This window comes from Chamaea fasciata, unplaced genomic scaffold, assembly GCF_029207755.1.
Source record: "Chamaea fasciata isolate MVZ Bird 193981 ecotype frontalis unplaced genomic scaffold, bChaFas1.0.hap1 SCAF_4, whole genome shotgun sequence".
NCBI classification, from domain to species: Eukaryota; Metazoa; Chordata; class Aves; order Passeriformes; family Sylviidae; genus Chamaea; species Chamaea fasciata.
The window spans coordinates 38633029-38660806 of NW_027094089.1; the positions used below are offsets into that span (position 1 = coordinate 38633029).

The 27778-nt window shown below is 36.6% G+C and overlaps 1 protein-coding gene across 1 annotated transcript in view; it reads left to right on the forward strand.

Annotated features, from left to right (window-relative positions):
• TRPM3 (transient receptor potential cation channel subfamily M member 3) overlaps positions 1–27778 on the forward strand; it is a 286642-nt gene that overhangs the window by 128166 nt on the left and 130698 nt on the right. Inside the window, exons 2-4 of the mRNA XM_066181327.1 lie at positions 17263–17342; positions 17995–18199; positions 26221–26434. Of these exons, the coding sequence (XP_066037424.1) occupies positions 17263–17342; positions 17995–18199; positions 26221–26434 (499 nt within the window). The remainder of the gene's footprint in view (positions 1–17262; positions 17343–17994; positions 18200–26220; positions 26435–27778) is intronic.

The window sequence follows — 27778 nt, forward strand, 5'->3', positions numbered from 1 at the left end:
TTTCCAACAATATTTGACACCTAAGACATTAATGAGGCAGCTCTAGGGGAAATGGAGTAATAGCAATATGAATAAAATATTCAGAAACTTAAGATATATTGTGTTAGTTTTCAACTCCTGTGACATCCTTTCATTTTTTATTCTGTGTTGTTAACTCTTGTGAGTTTTTTCCCTATAAAAATAATTTTCACATGTTTTAGCTAGCTAGCTGTCCGCATATGAACGTAATATAGAAAGCTGGGTGACCTAGATCCTGTTAGCATTGCCTTACAGAATAAGGTAATAGTCTTATTCTTCATTAAGTTGTGAAAAAGAGACATTTAAAGCAAAGGGCAGCTCAGCTCTGAGCTTGTAGCTTCCAGGTTTTGGACCTATCCCTTGTCCATGGAGTTTTTAGATGTTTTCTTACCTTTTTATTCTGTATGATATAGACAAAAGAAACACAACTTATGTTACAAAATACAGCTATCTGTGCTGAAAAGGAAGCCTAAACCAAAGAATACTGTGAAATACTTTTCAGTATCACAGTCGGCATTTTACATACCCTTTATTTGGACAAGCAAATTGTCCAGCAGCATTCAGGTTCTTAAAAACTACATTTTAGTGCAAACAGACACATAAAATTCCTGTGTTGATCAAGCAATTTCATGAGAAAATAACAGAGATCAGCATTTTTCACAAGAAGACCTTGTACTTCTGATGCTTGCAGTGCAATTTTCATAAATGCAGGCTTCTGATTCTACCTTAACTTGAGCATTTTGCAGTCATGGACAACCCTAAAATACTGACACTTGAGAGAATCCGTGGGGAACTATTTAGATTTCTTCCTTTTGGTGAAGGACCTAGCCTTCAGAGGTTGATCTTGAATGTCTGCTTCAAAACATACTACACCCAGAGCCACGATGCTGAATTACTGGTGTTTGAGTTTTTTCTTAAGATGCAAGATTGCTTCGCTATGAAGTCATAGAATTTCACAACATGGAGATCAGTAAGTAAAGAATGGGAGGTCTGCATGGTGCAGATGCTTACTGTGAATGAGTGATTTGCCCTCTAGTAATATTCAAGTATGAATCCATAGAATAGGAGATCTATATCAAATCTGTATCAATTTGTGGTTGTAATGAGAAGATTCCAATTCATGGAAATAGAAATCAACCACCTTCCAGCATCATCCTGGAGGAGCAGAGAAAACCCAGTTAAGCTCCTCCCTCCCTCCCTCCCTCCCTCCCTCCCTCCCTCCCTCCCTCCCTCCCTCCCTCCCTCCCTCCCTCCCTCCCTCCCTCCCTCCCTCCCTCCCTCCCTTCCTCCCTCCCTCCCTTCCTCCCTCCCTCCCTTCCTTCCTTCCTCCCTCCCTCCCTCCCTCCCTCCCTCCCTCCCTTCCTTCCTTCCTTCCTTCCTTCCTTCCTTCCTTCCTTCCTTCCTTCCTTCCTTCCTTCCTTCCTTCCTTCCTTCCTTCCTTCCTTCCTTCCTTCCTTCCTTCCTTCCTTCCTTCCTTCCTTCCTTCCTTCCTTCCTTCCTTCCTTCCTTCCTTCCTTCCTTCCTTCCTTCCTTCCTTCCTTCCTTCCTTCCTTCCTTCCTTCCTTCCTTCCTTCCTTCCTTCCTTCCTTCCTTCCTTCCTTCCTTCCTTCCTTCCTTCCTTCCTTCCTTCCTTCCTTCCTTCCTTCCTTCCTTCCTTCCTTCCTTCCTTCCTTCCTTCCTTCCTTCCTTCCTTCCTTCCTTCCTTCCTTCCTTCCTTCCTTCCTTCCTTCCTTCCTTCCTTCCTTCCTTCCTTCCTTCCTTCCTTCCTTCCTTCCTTCCTTCCTTCCTTCCTTCCTTCCTTCCTTCCTTCCTTCCTTCCTTCCTTCCTTCCTTCCTTCCTTCCTTCCCTCCCACTGTTGGTTTGGGTTGCTGATCTGATGTGCCTGTTCTAACGCAGAGATCTGTGCCCTTGGAGCTGCAACCTTCCCAAACTGGATATGAGTTCTTGTGTTTTCTCTGTGCATAGTTATGAAATGACAACTGCACTGAAAATCCTCAGAGATGAAGGGTTTGTATTATTTTTTTTTTCATTTGAAAAGGTGTAAAATTGCTGTAGAAATATAAAAGAGAATAACATTCCCAGTTGTGTTACAGTGCAGTCCCTTGGATTGCTAAGAAGTCAGGCTTCCCTCCATATCAGCAGTCAAACTGGCTTGACCTGTCTCTTCTGTCTGCAGACCTTTCAAGGAGATGTGACTGATCTGACCCTCATTCATGCTGTGAATCTGTAAATTCTGCAGGGTGGATAAGATGAACTCGTTTTTAGTTGTCATATTTCCTGATGCAGATCCTCTTCTGGATGAAGTAGCAGACAGATTAGTGTTGTTAATGACACTTTAGTCTGTGAGTATTGCCTGGCAAGGCCTGAGGGAGTGACATTAAAAGCACTAAATGCAATAAATGAAGTCTGATATATAATGTGTTTCCAGCATTGACACAAAAATGGAGAAGTTCAGGGCCAAATTTGTCTCTGCATTTCAGTGAGGCTATACCACTAATTACCAGGGCTTTGCCTGTCAGAAACAAGAGTAAAGTTTGGCCAAATGCAACTCTTATCTAATGTTTTCAAAAAGATGAAACTTAAATTTGGGTCCTCCTGCATTTCCCTGTGAAATCCACCTAAGTCATCTCTACAGCAGTATTTCTTTCCTCTGTCATATCTGTCTAAAAATAGTGTAAAATATCAATAATTTCTGCTGCAACATTTTTGTTACTACTTCGTGGATTACTTGGTGTGAAGGGTCTCATTTATGAGATTAGAAACTGTTCTTAGAGTATGAACTTCTAAACTTACAAGCCTACCTTGCCATAACCAGTTTACTTATTTGGGAGTATTTTGAAGATGGTAAACATAGCAGACGTTGACAATAGCAATAGTAGCTAATTAAGCATATTCATTAATTTTTTCTTTGAAGCTGGTGCTGAGCATCTTTCACAATTAGCAGTTCCTTGGAGTGCTGCAGCCAGGGTGGTGTTGCAGGGTGTACCTGTGGAACACAGCCACCACAGCAGCCTCCTACCTCCCTGCACACCTGGCCAGGGTTCTGTGCCAGACAGCAGCCAGAGGTAACCCTGTGTAGCTCTTTCCTCACTGCTCCTCAGAGCTCAGCAGGAATTCTGCTTGACAAAAATAGCAGCTTCTTTGTTATCGCAACTCTCGTAGAAACAGAGGTATTTTTCAGGTGTTTTTGATACAGTTGCTTTTGGTGAATTACTTTATTTTATTTAGTTCTCTTTTCCAAATCTTACTAAGAATTACTTCTTTCCTTTAAGGAAGGATTTCCAGTGTACAGACAGTACAGTAAAATTAATATGACCTATTACATTTAATTGAATTTTAAGTTATCGTTCCTTGAGATGTCAGTAGGTAAAATTAATGAAGCAGATATCTTCATTTAGAATATAAAATTTTCTAAATAATGTTTTAATAAATTGGTCTTGAGTGAGTCACTAATATTCTTTAATGAGTTACTGACATCCTATAAGATTTTATAATCTCTCTTAATATTGCTGCTCAACTGAAAATAATATTGCCACATAAAAAAGCTATTCACAGGAAATCTAGGGAAGCAATCAAGCCTAAAACAAAAATTATAAATGTCCCACAACTTTTTTTTCTGTTTTTTTTTCCCTCTTTGGTGCAGAAAAAGGAAATAGTGACAGATTTTGGTCATACATTTAATAAGGTGTTTGTGATGATGGTCTTAATTTATTCTTTTTTAAAATTAAACCAATCTAAGAGAGGGTTTTTAGGATCAACATAGTTTGTAAGCTTGCTGAACCAGGGGTACCTCTGTTAATTAGAAAACTACCCTTAAAATACATAAAGTAAAAGCCCTATAATAATGTCACCCTTAGTATGCCAATGAAAAAGGTATTTATTTCACTCAATGTTATTTTCTTGTGTGAGAGAGCAAAAAAATTAAAATAACTAATCCACTTCACTGAACCACATTTAGCAGGACTTAGAGGCTTCAATTAACCACTGCTTAATAAAGGTACTAATCTCTATTAAATTAAATCCTTCAAGGGCTCACTTTGAAACAATGCATAAGTAGTAATCAGAAAGTCCTGATACGGGGGCCTGCTGGGGCAGATAGCTGGAATGTGCTGTGTAATCAAATTCTAGGAGATTTAAACAGAAAAAGAAAAGAAAAGAGAGAAATTTCTCAAGCCTTTTTAAAGAAAAAAGGGTTTGGGTTGTTTTCTTCCTGGTCACTATATTTTAATACTCAGCATATTAAAAAAAAAAAAAAAGTATTAAATTAAAGTTTTTATTTCAAAGTCAAGTCAAAACAAGAAAGTAATTGAAAATGCTTAGATGCCCTCCTTGTGAATGACCCCCATCATACAACTTTGCAAATAATAAGACCTGCTTCTTAACTGGTTTTACTCCTTATCTATACTATGAGAATTCATTAAAATCAGAAACAAATTACACAAATGAAACAAATGTTTAATTCCTTCCAAAATCCTCTAGAACATTGCAAGTTCCATTAAACATAGAGCACTGGAGAGCAGCAGCAGGGATTTTTATCCTCAGTCACATGTACTTGTGTGTAGAGTACTGAATAACCCTGTGGAGTTCAAGCTTACTTCTATAAGAACTGCATTGTCTTTTAACTGATAATATTTGATTGGTATTAATTTAAAGACAGGTCCATACCACCTTACTTTCCAAAGTGTTTCCATCTCAAGGAATAAGGTTCTTCCGACACGCTTATGTTTTCTGTCACTGAAAACCTCAGAGTAAGTCTCACAGAATGGAGAATATAAAATAAAATAAAATACCAAAAAATACCCCACCCCACCACTAAACACTTCAGTGAAATAGTTCCCAAAAAACCCCAAATGAGTTGCCTATTATAAGATTTCATATCAGTCACTTTGTGTCTAGCAATTTAGGAATTTGAATTGCAACCCTGTTATCAGTGGATAAGCATAATGGCAATTTTGGCAGTCTTGTCTAACCCTTCAGTGACCCCTACCAACTTTCATGGTGTAACAGGGTGGAAGTTGTGATGCCCATGCCAGCGGTGTTAACATTTTACACTACATGATCTAAGTCTTAGATCATCTAAACTCTCTTTCTCTTGTACAACTTTCCCAGTAGGAAGAGTCAGCTGTGACTGTCTAGACTGACCAGTTGACTCACAAGCCATACCAACACCTGTTTTCTTAGGCCCATTGCCTGCAGTGAGGTCAAGAATGGTTTAAGGATGTCATTTGGCTTTTTGGGGGAAGAGAGAGGATGGACTGACTAGCCTGTAGAAAATATTTCAATGCTTCATAAAAAGTTGTTCCACAAAATCTGTCTATTCACACAAAAATATTTTACTGGGTTTTGGAGGAAAAAACAGGAGATAAAATCTACCAAAAAGTAAAAACAGTTGTCTTCTCCCCATCTTCATGCTCAAATGCCTTCACAGTGGCTTTTCAATCTGTTTCCTGTGTTGGTACAAAAGTAGTCTTAATCCTCTGTAGATTGTGTCATCAATCAATAGCCTTCACCATGACTATTCATTTCAAAATTTTATGGACAAAGGAAAAATAGAGGTCAGTCCCACAGAATGGGGATATTGGATGATGAATATTTACAGCTTTTTTGCCTTTGGGTCTGAGTCCTTTTCCAAAGCTTCAACAAGAGTATTCATGTTTGCTGTTTACTTCTACATTGTTGTAGTGAGGATCCTCCTCCCCAGTTGTGTTTTGTGCTTACGCAGATATAAATACAGTTGCAGGAGCTAATGCATGCAAGGAATATTACATGCCAAAGGAGAATGATTTTTTTTGTTGTTGTTGATATCATTTCTGGCAGCTGGTTAATGAAACTAGGACAAAGAATTACCTGTTGTGCCTAAAAGTGCAAGAAACTATGGTAGCAATGTGACAGCATGGGGCTTGTTTTTCTCATTGTTAGGCTCCAGTCCTTCAAATTTTCCAAAGTCACGAAACTGTGGGTTGCCCAGAAGCAAGAATTTGCAGGATTTGAGATTTAATGAGGTCCATCCAGGTTCACTATAAAATTCTAATCCTAATATTAATTCAAGGATTAAAAATGAAACTCTAGGACCATCTTAATAGTCTTGTGAAATCAAGGCAAGAACAGGCTGAAAGAAGGTCTTTCAGTAAACCTTTCAAACATCAAACAAAGCTCATTCTATAAATTAAAACAGAATGGAAAACCCTCTGAAATATTTGCTGTTATCTACAATGTAGGCCCTAATTGTGTGTTCAAACACAGCATGGTTAATATGATTAAATTTTGATACAGATCACCCTCAAAGTAATTTTTTACACAAGAATTTAAAATTAAAATCCCGCTTGAGATTTTATATCATGTATTTTCCTTACAGAATTCTGCAGATTTAACCAAGTTTCAAATTTACTGAAACAGAAATACTAGGTGATTCTTTTGGAACATTCCTTTTGAGGTTAGACCCTCTGTTCAGATCAAACAATAAACATGAAAATTACCTATGTAATTTATATTTCTGGTGACTTCTTAGCCTGTGATTTAGTAAGAATTTATGTCTCAAGGTTATTCTTTTCCTTATAATTTTACCCTGGAGAAAAGTCATGAAACTTTATAGATTCTAATTTGGTGATTGCCACTTTATTATTAAAGAATACCATGTGTTTATTTTTGCTTAAGCTACACGGTTAGAACTGAACATCAGCAGAAAACAGGAATAATGGATTTATGTGTGCAGGAAAAAAAAAATATGATAAGACTAATGAATCTTAGAAAAGTGAGTGTGCTTTTACAGTCATCCTTGAGTCATAGAACTTCTGGCGTAACTTGCATTGAATGTAACTTATAAGATTTTACTTCCTTTGCCAATTAAGAAAATGCATGCTGAGGAACAATGTGAAAAATGCACAGTCCGCAAGGAAAACGACAAATAATATGGAGCAATATGGCAAAAAATAGCTTAGATCTTGTGCTTATGTAAAATTGCACTCAAAATGTGATAGATTTACATACTTTTTAATTCTGTATCTCAGAAAATTTCCTGTTTTCAGAATGTTATAGGGCTCTTGGACCAGGTAGTCTGATTGCTTTCATCTGAGAGGGAGAAGAATTGGCAGCAGTAGTTACAGCGGTCTTTGTTTTTCATTTGAAGTTGGATCAGACTGATGATGAGGAAAAGGAAAAAGCAAAGTTGCATTGCCAAGGGGGAGTAAAGGGGCAATGATCAGCACTAAAGCATCAACCTGGATGAAAAATACTGTAGTGTAGTAGACAAAGGCCTGAAAGTTCTCTCATGTAGTTGTGATTCTAACTGAGAAATACTAGAAAGATAAGGAAAACTCCCTGACATTAAAAAAAAGTAATTCTTTGTCTCTTGACCCTGACAGGTATGTGCATGACATAGAATCCTTATGGGCTGAATATGATAAAAAAACATAAATATGCCACTAGTTTTCACATGAGTCATTTTTACATGCACACAGCAATGTCAGTTAGAAAATAATATCTAATCTAAAACACTTTTTTAGAAAAACTACTGACTAACATAATGCTATAAACATTTGGTCAGAGGTATAGAATCTTTCTAGTTCTGCAGTGGTCTGAGTGTTTCAGATTTGCTGAATTATGATATTTTAAATATGCTGCTTGCATCATCACACAATTGCACACTCTTCCCTCACAACAGAGTTGTATGTTTAAAGCATAAGCAAAATGCACAGAAACAGTTTCTCTCACACTGTTCACAGCAGCCGAGGCAGGCTTTATCTGACAGTGTTTCAAATTGATCATTCACTCCAATTGCCTCAGCAATGCTCATATTCTCTAGGTATTTTGAACTTCATAGTTCACATCTGTGTAAATTTGCTATAGACAATACAATGAAACCATCTTTTTGTAAGGAAAAGGTATCTATATGTTATTACTGTATTCCTGATTGATTCAGGAATTTAATCATTAGATGACACTTCAGTTGTGTTTTTCTTGTTTATGTATTCCTGAACTAAAACATTGCATTAGGTGGAAAGTTGAAACTTGAATGATATTTTTCAGGAAAATCAAATATTAACAGTGTCTGGGACTTAACAGGGGAAAAAATGCTAACTATACAGCTAAGCCTAGATTATAGTAATTCTGAAATACTATAATGCCAAAATAACTAGGAAATAAAATACTATAATGCCAAACTTCATGGGAATTTTTCTAAAAGAGATGTAACTTACTGCAGGGAACAAATTTCCTTTCTCAAAAGCATGTTTCTGAGAGATTTCCTCTGTGCTTGCTAGTGCAGCTGGCAACAAGATATTTTTAATGAAATGTTTTTGTTTGTTTGTTTCTGCCTTACCCCTGCCCAAGATCAAAGGTCACTAAGGCTTGCACGGCAGCAGTTCTATCAAGCAGCTCTGGACATTCTCTGATATTTTCCTGGACATTGTGTTAGACAAGGCTGAGAGAAGGAAGGTCAGCAGTGGAAGGAGAGGAACAGCTGCTCAAGCAGCTATGTGGAAGGATCCCTACCTTCCAGAATGAGGTTTGGGGGAAAGAGCTGCTGTATTCCTAGCTGCAGGAGCTATTGCAGTGGCTGGAGGGCAGTTCCCTCTTCCCCTGTCCAGTGAGGCTTCTGCCTTCTTCCTGAGGTGCATCTGCTCTTTTTGTTCTGACCATATGTGAGCAGGTACAAACAACATTGAAAATAAAACATTTACTTCTCATTAAGTATCATATTTCTCAATGCTTTTCCATTCATGCTTTGTGCTAATGTCAGAGAAATAGCTGTGATTTGGATGTAAACTCTCAAACCTAAAAACTTGCCTCTAATTCCTCCATTCAGAATCTTGTTCGGTGAAAGACAGCTGTTTGAGTCACAGTCAAGATACCCATTTTGAAAATGCACTAGAAATTTTTTCCTTAGATCTGATGACAGTACTAAGACTTCTTAAGATTTTACTTAGTTGTGTTTCAAGTGATAAATCTGTATCTTTTGTTTCAAGTGATAAATCCATATCTTTTGTTAGACTTTTCCCTGTAATATGTAAGAGTTAGCTAAAGTAGTGCATTTATTTTCAGTTCAAATATCACTGAAATCAAAGGTCATAATGGATCATATAACAAAAAATGACATCTGAAGCAAATTTTGAAGCTGTTCTTTATAATGCAATTTGAATGGCAAATGAGGGAGAAATATTGTAACTTAATTCAGAGTATGTCCACCATCTCTTGAAAAGAACACATATAAACAAGCTAGCATTAAAAACACTCTTGTCAATGCCATCTTTTGACTGTGGAAATCTAAACAATACATGGGCTTGGCACATGCCTAAAACATATGTCTCTGTTATTTGATGTTCCCTAGGGCAGAATTCAGTAAAATCTGATGCTTAAAGCATCAGGAAAAGAAAATAAAGAAACACATAGATAGCTGCATCTTTGGAAGATTTGTGCAATTTAGTGCTCATGTTTTGCATTATAAAGATGGCAAGAATGATCCAGGAGGCTTCAGATGCAGTCTGCACACACTGATGAATCTGACACAAAGCAAAAATAGCTTACAGATGTGATTGAAGTTTTACCGCAGTCTGAGGACACCTGACATCATGTGCCTAGGCTGGAGGTGGTGAAACCATGGCCTCAACCAAAGCCTTGTGACAAGGGGTGCCTGTGGGACTGCATTGTTCAGGGGGCTCAAGAGGGACTTGGGAGTAACGACAGGCATGTTAGAAAAGATGAAATGTGAGCAGGGACATAAAATTGGTCCAGTTGAATGTTTAGGCATGGGGAACATCTGGAATCCTCATTTCTTCAGGCCCTTTCATGCAACTATGTACAATTTAATTTTAATTCCTTCATCAGCTCAGTACCCACACAGTGGCTAACAAAACCACCTCGACCTAATGAAAGAGCAGACAATGTTAAAGCTGTCACTCCTTTATGGGGTAGAATGACTTAGTTTAGAAATCTAATAGTTCAAACCAGAATTAGATTCAGTGCATTACTACTAGGTGTGCATTTTAACCTCACGATTTCTGTTAGACAGAATGAAATCTTGCTTAATGTGAAAGGGATTTTCTTTCCTTAGTTTGAAGAGTTAGGAATGATGTACTCTTCTAGAATCCAGAAACAAGCTTAGTACTTAAAAAGATAAATAAGCTACCAGTGCTGAGTGGCAGAACAATATTTCCTGTGTATTTTGCTTTCTAATGATGTATTTGCAGCTACAGACTTGTATGGTATCATTTTTTTATTATGATTTTTTAAGCCGCATTTGACACAAATTAGAACTTAATATAGATTTATTACTGCTCTGTAAGAAAGATTTGATTAAAACAGCTTGATTTTTTAGCAGTTCTTCACCATTAATATTGCATATTCTTTACTACACTGAAGGGAAGTATTTGGGTCTAGCTAGATACTTCTGTGAAAATATACCACAGTTGTGATGGTCAAAAAAACCAAAAATCAATCTTTTATGGGAGTTATTAGGCAACAAATCAATACCAAACTACTGAATATCCACTTGCCACAATACCAATGTGTAGTCAGTCCACCATAGGTGCACAGTTCTGATTCCTCCCAGAAGGAAGAATCAAGCTGAAAAAGGTTTGTAGAGGGGAAGCAAGGATGATAAAAGGTTATAAATGGTTTCTGTGTGAGGAGATACTTGATAAATGGTTATTCTGGGAAAAAAATACTTCCAAGGGTATCCTGAAAACCATGACTGATATGAAGAGGAGGGATGTGAATTGAGTGTTCACGGCCTTTCTCAGCAATGGGAAAGTATGAGGAGTTGCATTCAAAACAAACAGAAGGAAGTGTTTCCCTCTGCAGCAAGGAGAAAGATGTGAAGTTGCTGAAAGCTTGCAAGAAACCAGCAGGCAAGTTGGTAGGAGAAATCCCATGAAGGGTTACAGAGCATGTAGAAATCACAAGTATGCAGGAAGTTCATGAGCAGAAAATAATTGTTAACTGAGAAATTCTTAGGGGAAAGCATTATACACATTTGATGTGTTTTCCCTTTTTTATACCCCCTATTTATTACACTATAAAACAAAGTTCTAGATAAACCCATTAAGTAAGGCTTTCTTATTAGAAAGGGTTTACTTACTTATTTAAGTAACTTTAAATTCACAGCAATTTTGGTGAAATCATAAATACGTATCTGAAGAAACCTCATGAATGAAGTTGACAGGCTTCAATCTTCCTTTCATGTGCTAAAACCCATAAGAAGAAAACACTTTTTGAAAGTGTTCTTTATAATACATCCTTCATCTTAATGACTTTTTCTTTAAAATTTTCCCCTTCCATTTCTACAGATCTTAAGGAGACCTGTAGGAACCTGGATGTCTACACCAATTTTGGATCTAATCATTCTCCCTAGTTCTTTTAAAAATATCTGTTAATCTTTCAGTTAATCCATCAACAGCATGGATAATAATGACATATGCTTGTTCCATATAGTGTCTATATAAAGCATAAATGCACATTTCCACAGTAGTATTAGCAGAGACATAACATTTTCATTTCTATGTCCTTACAGTAAGAAGAATGTCAGATATAATTACTAAAATCATTAACTATTGAATGAAAAGCTCCTAATTATTTTTAAATTACTCTATTTCTTCTAAGTACAGGATAAAAATTACATCTAGTAAACAATGCTAGGAGATAATTTCTGTAACATACTGTTAAAATAAATGACTGTATTCTATGCCTTCTTATTCTGTACTGAATACAACTTGATTTTGAAGACAATTCAGCATTGTTTTTGTAGCAATTCTGATGATAAAGTGCTTGAGAAACCTGTTAGAAAAAGAACAAAAACATGCATAAGTACAGCTCTATTGGAAAAAGGTCATATTGCCAGCCTTTAAGTTGCTACTAGGAATAAATGTCTGTTAGAAAATGAAATCTTTTGGGACACCCCAATGATTCCTGAGTTAATGTCCAGACAGGTAAATTCCTAATGCTTCAAGAATGACTTAAAAGTGATTATAATGCTTATAATTGCACAGTGTTGAAACAAGGCTTAGAAATTTGTTCCAGCCACACCTTATAATAAGGTTAGACTGAAGCATTCCCTTCCTTTGTACTAATATAGCTTTAGAAATTTGCAGATACAGGGTTGTTATTCAGAGACAGTGGAATTTGTAAATGTTCCCGTTTGGTTAAAGAATACAAATCACATCAGTTTGCAATAGCACTGATGCCTCTCCCGTCACCATATGCTCCTCTAAATCTTCTCTGTGATTTGTAACTGCAATCTTCAGTAACACTCCATTGCCTGTCCAGCTGCTCTGTCCCCCTGCAAAGTAGAGAAAGGCTTTAAACACCTCTCTTTCTCCAATAAAACCTGTCTTTAAATATTTGCCCTCTCCTCCCATGAGCAATCAGTACTGAGTTCATTACTAACTGCAGTTTTAATACTTTGTTTTGTAAACAGTGAGCTGGGTGGAAGATTTAAAGAATATGTATATTTTTATCATGAAATGGGCAGCATCCACCTCTGAAAGCATTATTTTGCAGTTGTAGCATATTGAAGAAAAAAAAAAAAAAGAAGAAAAGTATGGCACTGATACTTGCATTTCCACAGAGTCCCAAGTTAATGCATCTTTAAATGAGCAAAGTTGGTTAATTTCCTGTAGCATGAGTTGTATATGCGAACTCTAAAAGTCCCTACCTCTAAAACAACCTAGTGCCACTGGGTGACATATGGGAATTAATATAACCATTGCTTCTTTTGTGGATTCCTTAAGACAAAAGATGTGGCTTTTGCCCCATGGTACTCTGCAAGCTGAAACCTGAATCCAGATCAATCTCCATAATTTTGTCAGGTTTCAAATACGGAAGTTTCAAAATCAGCTAAGATTTTAACCAGTTATCTCAGTCATGAGATCTTTCCTTTCTTCGCCTCACTCTTTCTCCACCCTCTCAACCAACCCAAATTCCCTAGTGTTAAAGAGCATGTAAATGTTCCTTTACCTTCTGACTCCCCATCATATTCTTTACCACACTGAACTGTTTCCTAGTTGCTTTCCTGTCTGCAGCTTCACCTTTGTCGTTCTCCACGTTTGGTCTGATCCTGTGTTTAAGAGATCTGACAAGATAAGCACACAATCTCAGAAACCTCACAGATCACAAGTTTTCTGGAAAAGAATGTGTGTGTGTGTGTGTGTGTGTGTGTGTGTGTGTGTGTGTGTACACATAGAAAGTATGTGTATATACATTCTTAATATATGCATTAATATTTACAAAATACATGTATGGGTTTTACACAAAAACTTAGGGAACCAAGAGACAAAAGAAATCTCATGGATTAGCAAGCCTAGCAGAAGCTTCTCCACATGTGTAAGAAGTTTAAAAGTTGATGCATATTCTCAGCTTTGGCCATTCTGGGCCCATCAGAGCTAATGTACATGCAGAACAGTTTAATGCTTGTGTATTCATCAGTACAAAGGGTGGATAGTATTTTTCACACATTAGATGCACCCTTTAAGGATAAGGAAAGGAAAGGATGTAGGCATATGTAGGAGTAGAGAGGGGCTAATGCAAACATTGTGGGGGGGGGTAAGAGTCAAAATATTTCATGTGTTGAAAACTCGAAGTAAGTAACTAAACCTATGTTATTAGTAATTACTAAAATAAAAAATAAAGGTGTTGTTCATATGGAAAGGTTTATCAGTGTTAATATCAAGAGGGCATGGTAAAGAAGTAGTCCCCAAATTTGTAAATATTCAAGTTGTGGTAAAAGTTACCAGCTTTTAATTACAATGAAAACAATGCAGCTGCTCGTCTCTGAAAGACAAAGGTTTGTGTTTATGAAAAGTTATATACACTACAGTACAGCAATTGTGGAGGGAAACAGTGGCAAAACCAGTTTCTTTGGAAAAATGCCATTGTTGATTATTTGCAATATATTTCAACTGTGTATAGATTTCTCACCGTTGCCCAGTAAACACACTGCTTTCATTCTTTGGAGCTGAACAGTTTCTACTGTGTCCTCAAGCTCTTTCCAGCTTAATACAGTGTTTCTTTTGATGGATTGGTTTTCCTGAGTCTAACTTAAGAACTCAGAGCATCTTATCACACTTTGACCAGCTCGCTTTCTCAGGGGCAAAGAAGAGAGGAGACAAAAAGACCATCGAGGCTTGTGCCAGTTTAATCCAAGCTCTCAAGGGATTTGTTTTTCTTTTGGCACCAGATTAGATGTTCAAACCAAGCAGTGTTGTAGGGCCACGGGTGAGCGCCCACTGAACCCTTAACAAGGCTAATCCCAGAGCAGCACATTCCAAGCAGCTAATGGGTGCGAGGGCCGTGCTGGCTCCGGCAGGGCCGCGCCGCGGGCAAAGCGGGCACCCTGTGAGGGGCCGCGCACGATAAATGTGTTATCGGCCGGGAGCGGGCGCCGAGGGACGTGCGCTGCGGGTTCTGCTCCGGGACCTGCTCCGGGACAGCCCTAAACGCCAAGTTTGGTACTCAGGTAAAGAAAAGAGAGAAAGAAAATGTTCTTGGTGGGATTTTGCGGAGAGGTTAACAAAGAGAGAGGCTTACCAAGAGAGTTCAGCCATGAGTAAACTAAATTCAGATATGGCGTGTACTTTATGAATTCACTGTGGACTTTAAATTGTCTCATGAACCGTAACTGAAGGAGTATTTATGAAACAACAGCAAGAGAAGATAAGCTTCTTGCTCTACTAGTCTTGAAAATACTTTGCTATAGTCTTCTAAACTTTTTATTACTTTTTCAATTTACATTTTAAGTAAGAGTTTAATGGAGACAGTTTAGTTATGAATATGTTGGTTTCCTGAACTTATTTTGTTATGAAGACTCCACAGCGAATATCATCATTTATTATATCTCCAAACTTTATAGTTCATTGCAAATTATATCTGTTGCGGAAAGAGAATTGGCATGGGGCAGTGCAACTAGAGACTTTATTTTAAATTTGATAGGACAAGGAATTATGAGATTAGTAAATCACATATTTTGTCATCACAACTCTACCAGGTAGGATAGTATATTGCTTGAGAACTAAAAGCTAGACAGCATCTTTTCCTGGTGTGAATAAAGGAGATTTTGAACCAGACTATTATTTTTTCATTATTACCTGTGAAGAAATGTGATGAAAATTCAAATACTAATTTTTTTTTGTTACTAATTTATTTTTTAAAGTAGCTGTGTTTCTTTTCCACTTGCAAAGACAATATGAGGAAGGGTAGGAAAACAAATTTTAAATTTCAGTTTCTTGGGTTTTGAATCTTACTTTCATACCTAATGAAAAAATTTCAGTGTAGTACCTGTTACAACACTTTTTCCTACTAGAACTTAAAATAAATTTGGCTAGTTACTACCTTTAGACAAGACACATTAGTTCTATGTAGCCAAGAAATTCATCACAGTAAATTGCTTGCAAAAGAAAAGTATGGAAATAATAATATATTTAATAAAGGATATTTAGAAGTTATAATAAATTAAATCTCAAGGTAGTCTCTCTTAGGAGAAGTAAAACTTCTTTAGCTTTCAGAATTTCTATTAAACTATACTTTGTTTAAACAAAATAAATCTTGCACAACCTTCTGGAATACATTACGCTTCGGTTTGCTACTGTGAGAAAAACTAGTCAAATACAGTTCCATTTAATGGTTTTAATAGACTTTTTTTTTCTGACTGTAAAAGTGATGCTAGGTATCTGCTGTTCCTACAAAATATGAAATCTAGCAAATAAACATTTCAAATAAAAATGCAAGGAGACCAAATGTAAAATACTGCTAAATAGCATCAGTAACCACTAGATCCAGCAAGAAAGTATTTTCTCTGTAAAAAGGAATAGAATATATTCTATATACTGGGGCTGGTAAGTAGTAGATGTTGCTATAAATTCTTGTTATATCTTTTTATAGTTTGTGCTGGTGGCATTCACCGACTCAAATTTATTTAGTTCACAATGATTTTCACGTGTTTCAGAAGCAGATGGTTTTGGTTTTACACATGGAAAACAGGATAAAGATTGAATTGACAAGAAGGTAACATTAGATAATGATGTAACATTAGTTAGTAAAAGTAATATGTAGGTATTACTTACATATCCTTGCATAGTGAAAGGTAACATCAGTTACTTAGGTAATGTTACATAGGCAATTTCAAAAGTTCTCTTTTCATAGAGGCAAAATGCTCATATTTCCTTTAAACTGTTGAAAGTTTATTTCACGTTACTTAATTCTCAGATAATTTTGTCATAGCTCATAGTTCACAGTTCCGTTTATGCTATGCAGTTAAGTGGGTAGTTTTATTATTTAAATATATTAAGTTAATCGGTTTTAAATGAATTTTCAAGGGAAAGCTTCAGCTCGTCTCCTCACTAAATGAAATAATAGGATTCTATGTGTGTGAATGTTTTAGGGAGCTTTCCAGAACTCATATCATATGGAGTGAGGACTTCCTAGATAATTAAAAATATTTCAGAACTCTGAGATTCTCTCCTTTCTTGTTTTGTGTTTGCTCTTCTCTTTTCCCTTTTTCTTTCCTACCCATCTCTCTGTTTAAAAAGACTTATTGTGTATCTGACAATTAAGACTATGCTGCAGGAAATTTCCTGCTCTTGTGTGACTATGTGGTGGAAGATCTTGAGTGTTAGGAACAACCATAGCTTCACTAAACTATTTCGGAGACTACCTGCCAATTATTTGATTCATGTATTAAAATTTTTTGTGTCTTGTTTCAGAAACAGTTCCTTTTTTTTTCCTTCTTTTTTTTTTCTTTTTTTTTTTTTTCTTTAATTAAGGTGTCCACATAGAAACTGTAGTTTCTGCCTCTGTGTTAAACAACACTCTCAGTACTTGTGTAAAAATGTTTGGGGTAGTTTGGTTTGTTTGTTTGTAGGGGTTTTTTTAATTAGATGTGGCTTAGTTGTATTACTGACATGGAAAAACAGAGGTGTTTTTAATGAATAGGAGTAGTGTTTCTTCTGCCATGCAGAAAGGTTTAGAATTTGAGTTAATTTTTCTCCAGAGATTTCTTCCTTTGTTATGAGAATACAGGTAACAGCATCAAGGTCATCTGGCTAGTGAATAAGAAAAGGATACTAAAAGGTTGTGGGGTGCTTAGCTCTAGAAGGGAACCATAGTTCTAAGGGAATGTTTGCCCTCTGCAAAATCTGCACTGCTTATCTGGAGTGTCAGTGAAATTTTCTCTTCTGTTTGAAGTTTTTCTACAATTGTACTATAAGTTGTATGTGATAAGCAAACAGAGCTCAAGACATTTCCTTTCTCTTTTTTAGGCACAGAAATCATGGATAGAAAGAGCATTTTACAAGAGAGAATGTGTTCATATCATACCCAGCACCAAAGACCCCCATAGGTAATTGCATGTTACTTGTATGATAGATGAAAGTTGGTTAAAAAAGAAGTCTCTCTCTATATATATGCATACAATGGACACAGATATAAATATTTTGTAAACTTACTTGTTCAGAAGGAGATTGAATGACATCTGTAGTGATGGATTCCTATGGGAACTATTTGTTTACATTTTAAAACTTATTTAATAAGAAAAAAAGAGAAATCAAGGGTGGGTCAGCTTCTGTGTTTAATTTCTTTATCTTCTTAGCTCAATATTGAGTGCACTGAATATTTACCTAAATTGAACGCACGACACACAACACTGTCAAAAGCAAATGGATGCATTACATTAGCAGTTTAAAATTTGTGCTAATCCATGCAAAAGCTGATTAATTGTCCTGATGTTACTTGAAGAAAAGAGATGTTCTCTAATTTCATTCTGTACACGCTTAGAACAAGGCATAATTTTTTTGAAATACAGGAGAGTCCAAAGTAAACAAGACGAAGGGGAAAAAAAGGGATAATATATGTACTGTGTTGCTTCCATACATAAAGGCTTCAGGAAAGGAATCAGCAGAGTTGAAAAGGGGTTGGATTCTTTTTGTGGTTTGTTCCTGTGTTCGGTTTATACACGCACGTGACTTGGGATTTATGTTTGTTCCATGTCATAGGTGTTGCTGTGGGCGTCTGACAGGCCAGCACATTGGGCAGCCTCCAAGCACCTCCGTGACTCAGAATGAAAAAAATGAGCCCCGGCTTGCTCGCAATGACATCCAGTTGGAGAAGTGGTCCATCAGCAAGCACACGCAGCTCAGCCCGACGGACGCCTTTGGAACCATTGAGTTCCAAGGAGGAGGCCACTCCAATAAAGCCATGGTAACCCTGTTTTTCTCTTAGATAAATAGTGCTGCTAGCTAAAAGTAAGCGTTCACAAAGAATGAACAACATTCTTTCTTAAGTTCATGCTAAAGTGTTATCAAGTGTACAACCGGTATGTATATTTTTATGTATCATGTGCCAAAGAGTGGGTGAACAAAATTAACTGTAAAAGATGGAGCACAGTGTAAGAGGAGCTATGATTATGAAGGCTGAAGACATGTTAATGTGCTGCTATCTTTATTTTATTCCAATGGCTACCTATCCCTCTTCTTCTGAATAATTTTAGAATTCAGCTATGATTTCCCATTGCTGGCTGTGTCTGCATTTAAACATTCCAAATTCCCTTTAATAGTGATCCAGACATGTATTGGAAGTTAGACCAGTTAGACTTATGGTTCGTATTTCAGTGAAACAAGAGGCTGCAGGAAGTGTCTAATCTAGGAACTGGGAAATCCCTTGAGCAAGAAGTTACTTCCCTGTAGAGTGATACCTAAGTGTATTGATCTGAAAGCTTTGCACCACTACTTGGAGAAATGTTTCCAGCATACACACTAACCCATGTGTGTGTTTCTCCTATTTAATGTTACATGAAAGGAACAATCTCTCTGACTCCATCTAACCTGGAGAACCTGGATCTTTGGGAATGACAGAGGAGTATGTGCCTAGCGCTTCATGGCCAATGCACTGCTTTGGCAGTGAGGGCAGAAGCTGAACTCCTGGGCACTCTGCAGAATAACCTACCCAGCAATCCAGTACTGTTTTCTGTGCATTATTTCTTCCCAACAGGTGTCTCAGATCTGTCATAAAGAATAGAGATTAGAGACAGTGAAAATCTCAGGTACTATGCTAGCAAGGGCAAAATATTTTTCTCGGATGGGTGCAGAGGTGCTGGAGTTGGAGTGACTACTCAAGTGGATGGTTCTGTTTGTGCAGATGGATGGCTTCTTTTGATAGAAACTAGAAAGCACTGCTGCACCAAGAAACAGAAAATTAGGAAATTTCTCTGAGACTATCACAGACATCATGTATTCAGTTGATAACCAATCACCTAAAAATCTTCAAGGCCAGAGGTCCGAAGATGTAGTAGTGAATGTTATTAACCATATATGGATTCTTTGCATTGAATCAGTTTTATGAGAAGGGATAATCACTACAGCTTTTTTAGAGATGTCTTTGGAGGTTTCTATAAAGAAATAAACAGCCCTGCCCAGATGAAAATAGTCTTGGAGTGCCAAAATATGATGAAGGTTTTAGGGGAGTTGTTGACACCAATTCGCTTAGAGGATTTCTCATCTTTGCTGGGATTCTGATGTCCCCTAGAATAGTGCCGAAAGAGACAGGACATGCTCTAAGATTCATGTTGTATGCTCAGAGAACTACAATTGAAGTGAAACTGTGGATATAAAACTGGAAGTCAGCACAGTGGAAGGAAAAACGTTGTCACAGAGTGCAGTCAGGAGTGAAACCATCAACTATTCAGAAAAAAAGGAAAAAAGAGAACAGAAAATGGGACTTAAACTCTCAGAAAACTAAATAACCAGTTGAAACTTAGGGATTAATGAAGACAATTAATTTATTGCTGGAAACTCTCCAGATTTATTTTGTCAGACTAGAATCAAGAAGTTGCATATGCCATCTATTTGTAATCATTAAACCCCACCCAAAATATGGGAATAAAACAAATTCTTCATTCATTTAAACATCTAGAAAATCTCCAGAAATTTGATTATTCCGTTAGTGGGAAAAGTGCTTCAAATTAAACAATTCAATTAAAATATCACTTGAATGGGTTTTGAGCTTGCTTACCATGAGTGTGAAAAATACCTTTCATAAGACCAAAACACAAATAAGGAGGCTTGCATCACTATTTAAATGGAAACAGATTAAAGAATTTTTATAAAGTTTTTGCCACAGAAAGCAGCACGAAGATGTTCTTGTGTCCGTATTTCCAGACCCAAACATTATTTTAGGGTAGACTATAGTCAAAAATTTGCCTAACTAGTTGTTGCAGTTTAATTGATAGAAAATTCAACTCCTACCATTGCATTTACTGGGTGCTAGGATTTTCACATAACAAATCCAAAGCTTTCTGTGGAAGCCAAGAATCTGCTCAATCAAAGAAACCAAGTTTTTCAGCAGAGAAGGGAAAAATGAAACATTATATTGATAAAATAAGGCTTGAATAAAAAGGAACAACTACATAGTAGCTCTTGGAAATATTCCTGTTCAGCTGTATATTCTCAAACCCAAATGCAGAGAAGCTGATCAATGTAGATAAGGGAAGAAAAATAACAGGGAGAAAGCATGATAGATTTACTCATTTCTTAAAATGTGTTAGTAATTTTCTAGGTACTGACTACCAAATAATGCTTTAGCATGCAAGCTGTTTTTTGCGGGCAATCATGGTAGATTTATACTGTGCCTGTTGGCTAATAAAATAGCCTTACAAAGCAGCAAGATTTAGCAAGCTGACCAAATCAAGGAAAACCTCAGGGGAAAAACTGGCACTAAAATTTTCACCTATTCCCTATTTTATTTCCTGAAATGGATGCCCGCATATGAAAATTAGTGAGCAAGAGAAACGCCAAACTGAGTAGTATTTTCTTGGTCTGTGCTAACAGCAAAATTGTTAAATTTTTCAGAATTGGACTAGAAAGAATTAGGTGGGATTTGTTCAATAAGAACCATAACCTTAGATTTATAATTGGGAAACCAGTAGTCACTTAAAGGAAGAGATTAGTGCATGTAAAACAGGCAGAAAATTATTTCTCCGCTTGAAGTAACAGAATTAGATTTTAATACAAAATATATAGTAAGTATAGTTATACTTTTCATGGTACACTATTACATCAGCTGCCACCAGACAACAACAAACAGATCTTTACCTGTGGAAATGAAAATTATACTGAAATTATAACAAAACACACGGATTTGGAAAAAAACAGCAAAAGTCGCCTACATATTGTCAATAGAACTGACTGGGCCTCTAATTTCATTTCCACAGCCACATGGAACAAAAATTCCAAAGCAACATGACTTTTGCTAATGCTGAGGAGTTGTTAAAGTATCTTCAGTGCAGCTGCGCTATCCTCCTTAGATCCATAATGTGAATAGCTCAATAATTTGTGGAGGAATTTAGATAGAAACACATACCTGAGATTAGGTAACACTGAGTAACAAGATCAGCTACTAAAAAGGCCTTTCCTTCAATTTCATGAAACCACAGATGGTTCTGCAGCAAGACTATGGGGTTTAGATCTCTGTCAATCTTGTATTTTCTTTACAAGTGACTCATCCCATTAATATGTAAGAAACACAATCAACAGTTTTGCTTGTCTGTGTTTATTTTTTTTATAGCAGATTTTCAAATTTAATAACTTTAAAAAGATGTGAGAAATTTTTGGATGTGCATAAATTTTATTAATAGATTTTGCAAAAAAAATTGATAAAAATACAGGAAGACTAATAAAAGATGATCTGCTTACACTAGTTGGCCCTTTGCAGTTTAGGAAGTAACATGCTTCTCTAACTTTATAACAACATTTTATTAAGTTGGAAAACAATTATCAAAATGATGCGAGTGATTCCATTCCAATTAAGAGCAATATTCTGAAAAATTTGGAAATATATTCTGTTCATCAGTGTACAATTAAGACAATCTTGCTGTATGCATTTTGCACTGCACTTGTGAGCAAACTAAACCCATTTTTTATTACACTATCCACTTTTACACACACACACAAACACACAAAATTAGTGTTCTATCATTAACTGGTGGGCCTGGATTGTCTATAAACGTCTTTAAAGGATTGCTCTTTGCTGAACTAAAATTTCTTTCATCATGGATTTTCAGGGTTAAATGGGAGATGGCTGTTTGAAAAGCCTTTGGTGAGTTAAACAGATTCCTCCTCACCGAATGCATTTCAATGCTACATTTCATATGCAGAGTAAAATCCTAAAATATGTTTGCAGCTGCAAAAGAAAGGAAATTTACTTCAGTGTTTTCTGCTTTTCTAACGGTGCACAGAAACATGAAAGAACATCAGTAGAATTCCTATGAAGATTAACAGTTACTTAGACAAACTTGCTGATGTTCAGATCCTTAAAACTTTATTAAGGATATTTGGAAGTCAGTCACAGAGAAAGGTATTTTTCTTGGTTTAAAATGCATTGAGTTTTATAAAAGCTGTGTTTAAAGGAAGCCAGAAAGTTATCAGCGCTTTTGAAAGGGAAAAAAAGATAATCCTATAACTTGCATAAACCGTGAAAAGGCAGCAAACGTTGTTTCTGTTATCGTAAATTAATTCTTAAAAAATATTTACAGAATTTAAAAGATGGTGTTCTACATGAAGAAAAAGGGGAGATAACAGATAAAAACCTTTATTCAAAGCCCATTTAAATCAATGAGGGTCCTTTCAGTGATTGCTTAGTGGAACTTGGATTAGGCCTTAAGGTGTTAAGAAGAAATAACTTACAGAGAACCAATCTGGTTTCAGTCGAAGTAGGAGTTTTTTTGTTGAATTCAGTAAGAATTACGTTGTTTTGTTTTGTTTTGTTGTTTTTTTGTGAGGATCACATTTTGAGGCAACCAGTCTTTAATGTGGAGACATATCTCTACTGCCAGAAACTTAAATAAGTTGCCAAAAAGCAACACAGGAGCAATGTTAGAATGCAGATCACAAAATGTTGTCTGAATAGATCTACTTTCAGAAATACAAGAAAATTCTGAGTCTCTTGAATTTATTCACTGACACTCTCATCTGCAATCATTCACCAAGTACGTTAATTGGACAGCTGAGCTTAAGTATAGTAATTCTGTTTCTCAGGAACTGTGACTTTTACCCTGGGGAACTGGAGTAGAACTTGGAAGTGTCTGCCTGTTTCACTGATGGTGGGCATAGGTTTGTTTTAGAGAACACTTGACAAGAAAAGTGAAACAACAATTGGCAGCAAATGCATGCTTACTGACTACCACTGTGCTAGACTAGGGATGAAATGAGCATTATGCTTTGTCCTTTCACCTTCTGTGTTGATGCCAGTCAGGTCAGTCTGTGCGTTTTGTGATTCAGGACTGTACTAACTTGCCCTGCTTTGCTGACACATGAAAACTGAATTCTTGCATCCTGTCCACATACTTCTCCCAGGAAGAAAAGTCTAGATCACTTCCCATTAGAACTGATAGTTTCTATAGCTGACAGATACATCAGGCATGTACTTTCATAGCACAACAGCATAATGGTTTGGCTTAGATTCAAATTTTGTATCTGCCTTTGTATCAGAGGCTATAGCAAGAGAATTCAGGAACAGCAGAAATACTCATTAGCATATAGCAAGATTCTAAGCAAAAACTGTTAGGGCTAAATATTCTGTTACAAGATTGGGAGACATGAATTTTTGTTACAGGCAAAAGTGACCTTAAAGGTGTGATTTATAATTTAATGTAAACTTTTAAAAATAGGACAGAAGAATTCTCTTTTAGTTACTAGCTAACATATTATGTAATGGCAAAAGAGTGAATTGAGTGAATTAAAGTATGCCAAAGTAAAAATTGCCTCTGTAACAGAAAAAATTATTCGAATAGTCACAAAAATTGAATGCTTTGCACAATAGAAAAACCATGTTTGGCATCATTGCCAAAAACTTCTAAATCAGTAAATCTTACCTCACTTGATTGAAATTTTAATTTCCATGAAAAAACCTTAGATAATTATTTTCCTTAAATTTCCACTTTGTAAAACAAAATTATCCTAAGTACAGAGGGGGTTTGCCTGTAGTATAAAAAGCAACCAGTTGCTTCCAATACAAGTTGTCTACATTTCAAATAAATGCAAGAAAATGCTTCTTTCTTCTTCACTTTATAGATTTATATTTATTGGAATTCAGAGGTCTTCATGTATAAGAGACATAGACTTGAGAAGGTAGGAACAGTGAAATAACACATTCTTAGATATTTTTTAAAAAGCTAAAGAATTAAAAAAAAAAAAAAAAAAACCCAAAAAACAAAAAACCACAAACAAGCAAAAGAACCAAGAAAAAAGTAATCACTGTCCAGATTAGATAATACACCTCTGATGCTATTGTGCCTTCATCTTAATGTCATCCCAGGTGATGCAATGGCGTGTTTTCAACATATTTGTATGGTCACTGCCAGTATGAATTCACCTTAATAATCTTCTTGAGTCTTGCAGTCTGTCTTCACCAAAAAGCAGAGTAAGGTACCAGTGATTCCAAACCAAAGACCAACAGTTTCCAAATAGTGATTCCAAACCACAGTTTGACCAAAAAAGTTTTCATGTAGGCCCCATGAAGGATGTTGTCTATGAATTCCACCTGTTGCCCTTTGCAGCCTCAGATCTCTCATAAGACAAAAAAGGGAATAAGGATCATTCTTCTTATACCCCCTCTGGTGCATCAAAACTTTGACAGTCCTCAAATCCCAATTTAAAAACTGTTAATGTCTTGATCTAGTCAGTGGGATCAGGTGCCATACAAGATTTTGTCTCACACAGGAAATTGACTGAGTAGCTACTGAGGAGGCAGTTCCATCTATATTAATGAGCTTGGCAGACATGAATACTCTGGGTTTTTTGTGTCCAGTGGCTGTTGCGAGTTTGCCTGGTTGCTGCAGAGAACATTACTGATGCACTGGGGTGAATGTGCATTTCCATGTTCTTGCTTAGCTTTCAGTCTTGCTGTGCACCCCCCCACCACCTCCCCCAACTATTTGTGCAAACAGTCTTCTGCTTCCAGAAATGCTAACAAGAGATGTTTACCGTGCAACAATCCATTCTTGCAAAACACCCTCTCTGTTAGCAATTTCCTCTGAAAAACATCAAGTCCTTATTTCTTATTCAACTAGAAAGGAATCCACTTCATTAGCATATGGTATTGCCAAAAAAGAGCAAACTTTTGTCAAGAAATGCTCATTAAATGTGTCAAAAAGGGACAAAATCATTACATAATATATATGGATATTATACCATCTGGCATGTTACAACAAATGAATTAGGATTAGATATTCCTCAGGCTGAAGGCAAAGGTGTACAGCTGATGTTTGTGCTGACAACCTATCAAGGGACTGATGAAATTGCTCTACAGGCATTGATTCAATCAGAAGTTTGACAAATGAGTGCTTTCTGCAACCTGTTTTACGTTATTAAGAGGGTCCTTCCAGATCTTGGCAGCTATAAAAAGATTTTTTTTCCAGTTTCTGCTATGTAACTAGAAATGAAAAAAAGTATCATCTACCCTGTCACAGGTTTTGTGAAACTGCAACAGAAGGAGCAAGGAGGAAGGCTTGTAATAGAGAGAGACAGTTATTTGTGTGTCATGGTAGTGCTGTAGAAATTTTGAAGGCAGTTGTTATCTTTGAGCACGCACAGAGGGGCATGATCTCCCCTGTCACTAATTGCTGCAGGTGTAGCACAGAACAGTCAGCAACAGGAAATGCATGAAATTGTTTCACAGCCCTTTTAGGATCTAGTTTTCTAAGGCGAGATCATGAACCTGTACAAATCGTGCATAGTTAGCATTCTTTCATCTGGAAAGTAGCAGTTTGATAGTCTTGCTCAGTTTAAACTTGTCTGCTTGAAGAACTGAATTTTTGCCTGTTATTTCTTAGCTTTTGAGGGTTTGACTTCGTTAATTTGAAAATGAAGTACAAGTAAATACACAGTTGTGACCATGACTACCTAGGTCACCTTTGGCAGACTGCTTACATTTTTGTTCCAGTTTTTGCCTTTATAAATTTTAGACATTAATATTTTAAACATTGCTAAGGATTTTGAACCAATTAATGGCTTAAATTCCTAAATAAATAAAATTATCCAGCCTGTGATTTGCAAGTGTTCCATTATTCCTAGTTTGTTAACTAGGGAACTAATCATCAGGTTACCAAATAGTTACTGTTTTTTTCATAAAAAAACTGATCTGTTTGGCACAGATAATATGCCTTAGAAACCAGTGGGTATAACCAACCATTTTTTCTCTACTCGCTACTATTGCCCTTGTTTCTGCAGTATGTACGTGTATCTTTTGACACAAAGCCTGACCTTCTTCTGCATCTGATGACCAAAGAGTGGCAACTTGAGCTCCCGAAACTTCTCATTTCTGTGCACGGGGGCCTTCAGAATTTTGAACTTCAGCCAAAACTCAAACAAGTCTTTGGAAAAGGACTCATTAAGGCTGCAATGACAACTGGAGCATGGATATTCACTGGAGGAGTAAACACAGGTAAGAGCAACATTAAAGTAAAAGTACAGTGGCATCTAGGAGACTTCATCACAAAAAAGGAGAAAGAAAATAGGAATGATGAGATTAGAAAGCCGTTCTATGTTTTATTTTATTAATCATTTCTATATCGTGTGGAAACAAGAAAATGCCAAGCTCATGCCAACCTGGCAGCTGATATAAAACAGAATAAAAGTTTGCTAAACTGTGAAAAACATGCTTTGGAGCTGAAAATAAAGCGTCCTGTGAGGCAATTGTATTAGTATATACCAATACAAGGAAGACTTTATAAGATCAACTGTAAGCTGCAGGGACTAATCAAAGAAGTCTAACTCTTATTACACAAAACTGAAAACACTTTCATTCAGAAAGGACCTTTATTTTATTTCATCAAGCAACCCAAAGTATTAAAGGAGAAAATATTCTGGGTTTTGGATGTGGTGGGAAACTTCTTACTTGTAGAGAGCTCAACCTAAATTTTTTGCTATTACATTCTAATCAAGAGAAATATCTGCCATTTCTAGTTGTAGGGCATCTGTGGTACACCAAACAGGTGTCCTAGGGGTCCAAGACAGCAGCTGGCCCAGCTCTGCTAGTAGACGGCATGTACACTTTGTGAATAAGTGCAAAACATAGGGCCCTGGACAAAAAATTCTGGCATTGACATCTCAGTTGCCCTCCCTGAAGGGGGCAGAAAGGGGGAGAGATTCAGGGGAAAGTCAAAAAATTCTGCTAGAGAGAATTGCAAAAAGTTTTGAACTAGGACATGAACTTGTAAATTCTTATGTCATTCTCATTTGCTGCAGTAACAAAGCTATATTTTTTTTTACTTTATTAAAAGTGTATCTTCTTACTGTCTCTGAAAACAATGTAATCATTCTATCATGTGTTAATTTTAGTGCATGGTGGATCAACTCCTACATGTTTGAATATAAATGCTTAATAGGAGGCTTGGACTTGGTTTCCAGAGCACATCAAATTTAAAACAGTATCAGTTTTATCACAGCAGCAATACAAATAGCACAGAATCATAAAATATGCTGAGTTGGAAGCAACCCACAAGGATCAAAGAATCCAGCTCCTGGCCCTGCAGAGGACAGCCCCAGGAATCACACCATGTGTCTGTGAGTGTTGGCCAAACACTTTTCAAACTCCGGCAGGCTTGGTGCCTGAAGAAAGCAAAGAGGCATAGCTTTTGGCATTAATAGATAAATAGACACAAATGTACATGCCCCGCATATCTTCAAAATAAGGAATAAAATCAGGTTAATGTTGATCTGTGCACTGTGGTGGTAATAATATTAGTCATCAGATACTGTTGTCATGATGGTGGCAAAGACAGATGTA